Raw genomic sequence first — 9742 nt, forward strand, 5'->3', positions numbered from 1 at the left:
TCCCTGGGGATTTCAGCACTGCTGTCCAGAGCATGGCCTCTAACAGAGGAGCACATGCCTACCAGTAGCTCAGTTTCATGGTTGCATGTGGGTAGTGCCTACAGCCGCATACAGGTTCTTTATGCCTGGCTAGATTTAATCTCTTAAGAAATACGTTGTGAATTTCAACAAGTAGAAGAAACAAAAAATCACAAAAGCTCTTACACAAATTTGTACTGTTACGTATTAAAGGTTATAAGTGGTCTAATAGGATCTGGCTATGGAGTTGTTGCTTTAGAAGAACAAGGATCTCTGACAGGATCCTAAAGATCAGGAGGCTTTCTCAGAGCAGATGAAGCCCTTAAAGAAATTAGGGTAGTGTACAGTGTTTTATAATACTTGTTGTAATACTGAGTATTTTAAATTTGATTGATGCTTATCACTCAAATGTAAAGCGGCTGGTCCAGTGCGCTGGTCACTCAGGTGGTTGCTGGAAGAACTGTAGGATACTTAAAGTCCGAGCACGGCCAGGCCTTGCAGGCTGGGGAGACCAGGTTGAAGCACAGATGAGGCTGGTACTGATGACTTTCCAGTCAGGAACAGAGACCTTGGCAGACATGATGAAAGAAACATTCCTTCTGTCTAGCTGCAAAGATAAAACTTTTGATTTTCTAAACCACGTGGAGCTACATGGAATTTTATTACTCACGTTTTCAGACCAGGTAATCACCTGTTCTCTGCTTATGAATTTTCTGACCTACTAACAGGTGTAACAAGGTCTGTGGCCATTTGTGCTCCCCAAGTACAATAAATAGTATACTTGGCAGCTGCCATAGGCAAATTTGTACTGTGGAAACCCTTTGCTGGGGGAATGTTTCCCTTCACAGAAATTGATGACATGATTAGTATGAGTGAAAATTACTTCAGTGAATAGAAAGTCTGCTAACTCTATTCCATCCAAAGATAAGAAATGCATGTTTCCTCAAAAAATGTGAGTTGGGCAGCCCTTCTATAGTTTGAAAGACATCAGTTCATTTTTGCTGCGTGTATGAAGTGGAAGAATTGACCTTAACATTTATTTTGTTTTGTTTTAATTTTAAATGCAACAGCACTCCTATCTCACTGGCAGGAATGAAGGTAGGGAGTGGATATGTGATGGAATTTGTTCAGTTGGAATTTGCCACTAGTTCTCTAGGCTGGGATTTCCTCCAAGCTTTGTAACCTCATGTGTCATTTGAATTGGAGGAGGTTGGTTTCTATTAGTAACTATCATTTAGCCTCAGCTGCCAGTCAAGATCTTTCCCAGCTCTATGAAATGAATGAAAATGTTTGAGGACATTGGTTAACCGAAGAAGTCAGTGAACCCTAAAATGAATTAATATCTTAGCTACAAGTTCATGTTTTTAATAGCTCCATTTGTAGTAAAAGATAAGCTTATGCAGTAAAAGATAAGCTTGTGGCTTTGTGTTGTGTCCTTGCTCATGTAAGCTGTAAATGAACTGTCTGGTTTTAACTACATGTTCATCAACTGATAGACTATTCAGAAAAAAAGTATCTATAGCTTTGTGTAATCCGACCAATAAAACTGAGAAATATCAGAGACAGATTCAAATTTATTAATATTGAATAACTAGCATGTGACATTCCTACTGTTGCAGTGTTTGGAGGCCAGTCATTTCCATTGGACTGTAAGAATAAGGTGGCACTCAGGATGAGAGAAGGGCTTAAAATCTGGCTTTACATGTGGTTTATGAGTTAGTATTTAAACTCTACAGATTCTTAATTTGGAATGTGTGGGTTTTTTACACTCTAATCTTGTTAGTCAATGAAAGATGCTTTTCCAGGTTTGTTGCAATTTTACACCAGATTTTAATGTAGCAAATCATAGGAGAGATTTGTAGGCGTAGAAAGTGGAGACCTTGAGGACAGTTTCCACCAATTTTTATTTCAGGAGGTCAGTTGTGTTTTTTTTTTCCATTGCTTTGCCTTCTAGACACTTTTGGTGCTAGTGGCTGGAACTGGACAAATCATGCTGTATAGCAGAAAGCTCTTAGATCACACATTTATAATCGGAAGGATTTTCAAGCTCTGTGCCTGTACAGAGTTCATCTTTCTTGAAAGGAAGTGACAAAACTGTGCACTGTATTCCAGTCAAAATTTTACCCGTGCTTGTACCATGTCATTAATATCTCTGTAGTCACTTTTTCTCTTGAGTGGGTGTACAGCTATGATGATGTGGCCTGGAAAAGATGAGTTCTTGGGACATGTCAGGTGAGGCAGTTTGCTCAGAGGCTTGTATCATCCTTCCATTTGGTAGTTACTCAGGACTTTCTCTTCATCTGCTGCTTCCCATTGATTACCCACCCCCTACCTTGAAAGAAAATCCCTATTATTAGTTCCTAGGCTTGACCTAGCTCTTAATACTGTTAAAAAAACAGCCTGAGCAGACAGGTCGAGTCAAGGTTTGGGGAACCTCACTAAGAAAATAGTTGAAATGAGATCAAGCACTTGATGTTCTTCAAGGGAAAAATGTTTGTATTTTAATTTTATCTGATGCTTTGCTGCCATGATTAATTTTATTCTCACCCATCCAATATTTCGCTGCCAAACAAATCCCAGCAAGTGTTTTCATACGGTCTAACTGGAATGACTGTCAGTTTATTTCTGCTCCGTGACACCTCATGTATTAGGAAGAATTACTGAATTCATTTGCTGCGTCATGTTATGCTGTCTTTGATGGGTCACGCTGCCATTTCTGAGTGCAGAGATTGCTGTGGTTCCTGGTTTATCTTTTTTTTTCAAGGATTTTTAGCCTTGATGGAGTTCTTTCATGTCAGTAAGGCAACCATGTATTAACCACCTGCATAGAGGTTGAATATGCTGATTTCAGAGGGAGGAGGGAAACGTGGATAAATGTTTTCAGGATTGGGCTCTAAATTCTGTAATACAACATCTAAAACAATAATAGACAAAGAAAATGTTATAATGAATTTAATTCCTAAAAGTCATGAGGGCTAAAAAGAATATGGTTAACACAGCAGCATTGTGTGGCCCATGAAGTAAACAGATAATATGTTTCACTGGTTTTTTCGCTATGAAATTTTACAAGGGTGTCTGAACATCTTGTACTGTAAATACAATTTCCTTATTAGTCATCAGCAGATAATAGGATCCTGAACTGTAAGAAAGATGATTATTTGAAGATTACAGAAGTTTTCATTATGTTCCATTACCAGCTTTTGATTATTAAGTTTCTTGTTAGGATTTTGCTCTGGACTGGAGCAGTCCTTAACTGGAGTTGGGAAGTTACTGGAAATAAGCCTTGGGGGAAAAAAATGTCGTCAAAAATGTCATATGTCATTATGCGAGTCTGAGATTCTTTCTGTTTTATCATCATCATCTTTTTTTCATTGTCATCTTTTTTTTCCTCTTTTATCACAGACATGCTCATTTTTTGGTGTACTTTACATCCTCCAGTTTTGCATACTGGCATTCCTTAGAGTCCATTCTTTTCTAAAAGTTTCTAATTTATTTTCTCCTTACTGCCACTGCTACTTTAACTCTCTCATGTTAAACATGTTGGTTTTAACGTTTCTGCTGTCCTTGCCTGAAACGAGCCCTCCTTACATTCCTCTGCTGGCTGGTGGGCTCACCCTCCTGACTGACTGAAATCATTGTCTTCAGCCGATAGATTTCAAGTCTTCTGCAGTTGACCTTTTCATACAGCAGAAGTTTTGAAGCAAAATTGGGCCCCAGCTCATGCATCTGAGCTGTGCTTTCTGGGAATCTCCCACTGAAGCCCTGTGTTAGTTGGTTTACTCCTGCTTGTGCTGCAGGTACAATTTTCTTTGGATTTGTAGGCAAGGCCTTCAAGATCATTCGCCACTCTTCTGTGGCCCTCTGTGTTGCTTTAGAGAAGCTGGAATGAACGTGAGTCTGGGACTCCCCTTATGGCATCACAGCTGTTAAGTTTCTTTACTCTCTTTGGCTCCACTCCAGAACAAGCTGAAGTCAATGGGAAGATTCAAATGGCACTCCAGCTGAATGAATCAGCTGTGCATAAATGCTTGATGGAGGTGCACCAGAAGCAGGAGAGGGAAATTGTTCTTACACTGACTCTTCTTTTTGAATGTCTTTTTAAAAATAGTTTCTCACTCATATCAATACTTATATCATACATCATATTATAAATACAATATTTATACCAATAAAGTGTTTTTTCCTACTTTGAAATGCTAGTGATTCTTATGTAAGCCTGAAGTAACTCAATTAATATCGATATGTATGTTACTCAGATTATATTATGGCTAATTAAACCTCAGAGAATGTATTTTTTTGAACAGTGCTACTAGTTTATGTTTATATTTTCTGATTTGAAAATCTTGACCTACTTCTAGCCAATGGAATTAAAACCATTTATTTCATTTCTGTTATAATGGTGGCATTTACCACTATAACTAATACCCTTATTACTTTAATTCTTACTGTTTCTGATGATCTGTTTTCCTCAATCGGAAATATATCTCAGAGCAGTTGGAAAGATCTCTTCCCTGAATACATGCACAGAACAAGTATGAAGGGGGCCCATGCTTACACATTCAGATTACGATCTATAAATGTTCAAATGACATAAGCATTCATATATTTGAATGGAAAAATGTATTAAACCTTTTCAGAAGAGAGCACCATGCTCTAGAATCTTATATGCAGCCTTTAAACTTGTATTCATAAATATTATGCACATGGCTGTTTGCTATTTAAGTAGCCTCGGAGTGTCTGATGTCAGCTACTTCCCCTAAATAAAATACTTCGGACATGTAACACTTGGTTTGGAGCCAACTGGCTTTGGTTTGCTTCCTTTCCAAAAGCTTTCATTCGCAAGTGAGCAAAATGATTCCTCATGCTGTGCAAAGGAACCTAGAAATACATGGTGAGCACAATTTTACATGAAATAGGGACATACTTGCAGTTTTTAATAAACCTCAGTGAGAGTTTGATCCGGTTCCCAATAAATTCAATGGAAAGATTTCTTTTGACTTCAGCGGGATTTTGACTAGAACTGTATTTGCTAACCACAGCACTGTGGGGAGCAACACGAGCAGCGGGGTTGGAAAGAATCTTTGCTTTTTGTCCAGTCCTCTGCCTGGGAAGGACGTGATTGCCACCTGAGATAAGGGATTTCTAAGAAGGTGAGCTTCAGTGCTCTGAGACGACTGTTGCAAGGCAGTGACCTTAGAGGAATCCAGACCTGCTATGAAATAAAGTTTCTTTGCCATTACTCACTCTTAGCAGGGAAGCAGAATTATCAGAACCATGGGACCCAAAAGCTCATGCAAATGACTGTTGGAACACAGAATAATCTGGAGGAAAAAATTAATTGGAAGTTGAAATCTTCGAAGAATTTAAGGTTGAATTCATGTCTGGGAAGGCATAATCTGATTCCCTGGAGGCATAAAGCTCTCTGCTAAGAGTTTAAGGTTAAGTGTCAGGAATAGAGGTATACATTGTCTAGCAATGAGTCCAAATTTCCACTGCAAGATATGCATATAATCATGGCAAAAGGTGTGTCTTGGTGCATGTCGCTCTTAAGTCGTCTTAGAACCAGATCCTAAAGTTTTAATAACGCTTGTGGTCAGAAATGACCTCTTGGCAGTGTCTGTTAAGGCAGGGACCAGGTTTTATGTACCAAGCCCTTGCCAGTGTACATTGCAGACTCAAGTTCATGGTGATCATTCCTTGTCCAAGCAGACAGTTTGGAGATGCTCTTGCAATCTATTGTATAACCTCTAGATACAATTTTTCTGCTCTTCTTTGTTTGTTTTTACCTTTACGGCATTAAGCTTACTTTTATTTCCCGTTGCCTAGGGTCAGAATTCCCTGCACTGTGTTTCCTGTTACGGTGCCTCTCTTGCGATAGCACTTTTTCTCTGTGCTGTGCAAGTGTTGTGTTAGATCCTACCATAGGATCTAACGTTAATAAGCAGTCCAAAAGCCCCGTATCTAATGGGATCTCATCTGAACAAAATTGCCAAAAACATTTACAAAAGTACTGTTTGCTTGGATTTTTTTTTTGTACTTGATGCCTCTTAGAATTGCTTGAAGGTTGTTACGACTATTTTGCAGCAAGAGATAATGCTCCCTTCAGGCTAGGGAAGTATGGGAGGTTGGATTTAAGGCTTTTTGTTAGTAGCTATTCATTCCGTGCTGCCTTAAAAAGAGGTGTTAATTTAGCAAAACAGTGAGAACATCAGGGTGTATAGAGTTTTTTTAATTTACCTTTAGCAGAAAACTTACCAAGTGATGTCAGACTAGTTAACGTTCGTTGAGAAAGCTGATGCAAAGAAGTTCAAAAGTACATGAGAAACTTGGGTGAATTGCCTCTCATTTTTCAAGTTCCTCACCGACAGATGTCAGAAAATTTTTAAGGCTTTAAAAATTTTTTCTGTGAATGCTTTTAGTAAGGAAACGTTCAGATCCAGTCTGAACATGTTTCAGCATTAGTTTGGTTACCTTGATATGAGGAGCTTAATACGTTTATTCCATTCAGAGTTCCAAAACCGAGGGACTGTACCTAGGCGAACTTGACGGTGAAAGACAGTTTCCATAGAGAGGGGTGTTCTTAGCGAATGCCTAAATTACAACACTAAACTGAACTTTTTTCCAGGACCGTTAGGGTTTTGCAGGGCTTTTGGCAGCCCAATATTTTGAGCCTGTTTATTGTGGGAGGCAGTAGGTCAAACTCTCTAAACTCATGTAGTTGACTTTCATGTACTGTCACAGTCTGTATTAGCTGGGAATTAAGTTTGTGATATAGGAACGTCAGGTTTACATAACTACTGTAATTATCCTTGAAATAACTGATGCTAGTGCAGCAAACTCAGGATATATTTTCAGATTAAATCCAAATCCATGGTGGTTTCCTACTGTCTTCCTTGCATATCTATTAGTTAAAAATGCCACCTTCTCTCAACCAGGAGTTTCTCTGTTCTTGTGGCTCAGGGGATGCATCTTCTTGCTCTTAGAAATGTGTGAGGATCACGAAGTTACATTTGTCTGGGTAGTTTTCACTGATGTAGAGATACTCAGGTATGCAGGATGGCTGAGGCACAAGTTGTAATTATTGGTTGTGATCCTAGTCTAATAGTGTACTGAGTATCTCAAAACATCATCTAGTTTTATGGGTTTTGGTAGCCCTAGAAAACTTGCAGAATGGCACCAACTTCTGTAAATTTGCTTGTCCTCAAAGGATTTCTAAACCAACTTCTTTCTATTTGGTGATTCTGAAAATGACCCAATTATGGAGGAGTTAAAATATAACTATATTTTGCCACTTCCCCGCAAATTCACACAACAAATGTAACATAGGTGAGAAGTGCTGAAATGAAGCATTTTAATTCAATAAAATCTTCAGCTGACAAATGGTTATGACATTCAATTTTCTTCTTTCTTTTTTTTTTAATAGGGTGGAAAGAAGTCTTACAGTGGGCCATGTGGGGGCCGCGATTGCAGTGCTGGATGCAAATGTTTTCCAGAGAAGGGTGCACGGGTAAGTTTGTTTTCACTAATACAGCTAGTGCTTGTGTCTCATATCAATCTTTTTATAAACAAACAAACAAACCCCACGTTAATATGTGTAATTCTCACTCTAATGACCTCATGAAATGAGAAACGATGACGACCAGCTGCATTTCAAATGTCCCTGGCCAAGATTTCAAAAGCTGTTCTAAAGGTTTACAAAGTGCTAGCTTTGCAATGAGTCTTCAATGGAATCTCATTTCTTTATGTGATCTGAGCCTTAGTTCAACAAAGTCAGGTGGTTTTTAAGTAGATTACAACAATTAAAAAGGAAAATCAAAGTAGTGTAGGCTTCCAGTACAGATTTTGCCCCAGTCTTTAACTGTAATAGCTTCCGTTTGTGGAAGTGTTTTTGACTTTGGTATTTGTTTGTGAAGGAACAAAACTCTGAATGAATCTAAGCATTTCCCTTTGAGAAAGTCTTTTGTTTAGCTAAAGCCCCTCTCTCTGAAGTCTGCATTTGAAGCAACCAAATGTTTAAGCAAGTTTTCTGTAAAAAGCTTTAATTTCTTTTGATTGTATGAAAGGATTATAACTTTTATCTTAATGCAGCTGGTTATTTCCTATCTTAGGGTAATGCAGAGCTGCTGACATCACTCTGCCTTCAATTACAATGTTAATTTTTGTCCAGCCACCATCTACTTAATATTTTCTCAGAAGTATTTTAGCATGTATCAGAATGAATCTTACAGATTTTGCTTACGGAGGTGAAAGGAGGAAAGACCTGCGTTGTAGGTACTTGAAGGATTAACTTGAAAGGGCTTAAGGAGAAGGGAAATAATATTAGTTGTCTAATTGTTAGTTAGCTTAATGGTAATAAAGAAGTCATTCTTGCTGAAATCATATTGAAAATTCATCCTCTGAGGGAAAACCAAAAGAAATTATGTCTTACTTAAACACTAGCAATCCTGATTTTTTTCCCCTGTGTATTTCAGCAACACAGTGGGTAAATTGAAGGCATTGCTTTCTAAGACTGAACTTAGGAAGATACTGCTATTTGGAAATGATCGTCAACATGTGCTTAAATGTTTCCCTAACTGCAGACAGACTTGAGCGTGAATTCTTAATTGACAACTGATGATGTGTTTGCTTTGGAAGTATAAAAATTCTTTCAAATCACTATGTGGCAGGGTGAAAACATGTCTAAACACATAAGTCAAAGAACTTTGCAAGGAAGTTCTCAACATAACCTAGAATATGAGCTAAAGCCAATTGCTCAACACCTTTTGTGATTATATATGGTAAGGGAGAGACCTCGTTTGGTTCTGGAACACAATATCCTGTAAATGCTTTGACCTTTAGATAGCAATGAGCATCATTCTTCTGTCTCTTTACATTCCCGGGGTTCAACTTGATTGTTTGAACTGGCCACAACACTGTTGACCTTGCAGTTTGAGCTCTTGGCATCTCTTTTGTTAAGATGTCACAAAGCTTTTAGGCTGTTTTCATTGCTGACCTGAGAACTCATTTGGCTTTTAGCTTGTTTCTTACATGACCTGTATCAGTAGGCATTTTCAGTCCTTTAGACACATGTTCCATCCTACTGAGACCTGTCCGTGGAGTAAACTGTCTGCTAGAAGTGGTAATCTTTCCCTTTTACAACACTACTTCCATTAAGCCATATTGAGCCCTGCTGACACCTTCTTGGACATCTGCAGGCAGCTACTGGAGTCCTGCCATGTCAGAGGATGAGGAGATGACTGGCCAAACTGGGAAAGGGGATGGTGTGATTATGTATCCTACAGCACAGCTTGTTTCTTGGAGGAGACTGTACAGCCTGAGGCTAATTCCTTGGCTTCCTTCCTAGCTTCTCCTCCATTGCTGCAAAACCTTTAAGTTCAGAACAGGCAAATGGGAGGTGGGACTTTGCCAATGCCCTGAATCCTATATTTGCTTAAAAAAAAGTTTCAGCTGTCAATTTTGCACCATTAACCAATTTGCTCCAGATCAGAACAAAGCTAAGCTTTCTTTCTAAAAGAGAAAAATAGCTAAAAAGCACAAGAATAATGACAAGCTTGACAGTTCAGTGCGAATAATATAGGCACTGTCCTTAAATGTCCTCCTCCCTGGGTGCACTACTGATCAGATCAAGCTGTGATGAGCTTGTTTCTGACCAGATACTTTAAAAAAATTATATAGGCAGTAAAAATGTCAAAAGTGCCTAAGACCCACTGCTTGATTAGGGAAA

General features: G+C 38.6%; 1 protein-coding gene across 1 annotated transcript in view; it reads left to right on the forward strand.

Moving 5' to 3' along the window:
• LOC104618584 (collagen alpha-6(IV) chain-like) overlaps positions 1-9742 on the forward strand; it is a 109947-nt gene that overhangs the window by 12578 nt on the left and 87627 nt on the right. Inside the window, 1 exon segment of the mRNA XM_010284217.1 lies at positions 7442-7525. Within this exon segment, the coding sequence (XP_010282519.1) occupies positions 7442-7525 (84 nt within the window).

Source organism: Phaethon lepturus, unplaced genomic scaffold (assembly GCF_000687285.1).
Source record: "Phaethon lepturus isolate BGI_N335 unplaced genomic scaffold, ASM68728v1 scaffold19913, whole genome shotgun sequence".
Taxonomy (NCBI): Eukaryota; Metazoa; Chordata; class Aves; order Phaethontiformes; family Phaethontidae; genus Phaethon; species Phaethon lepturus.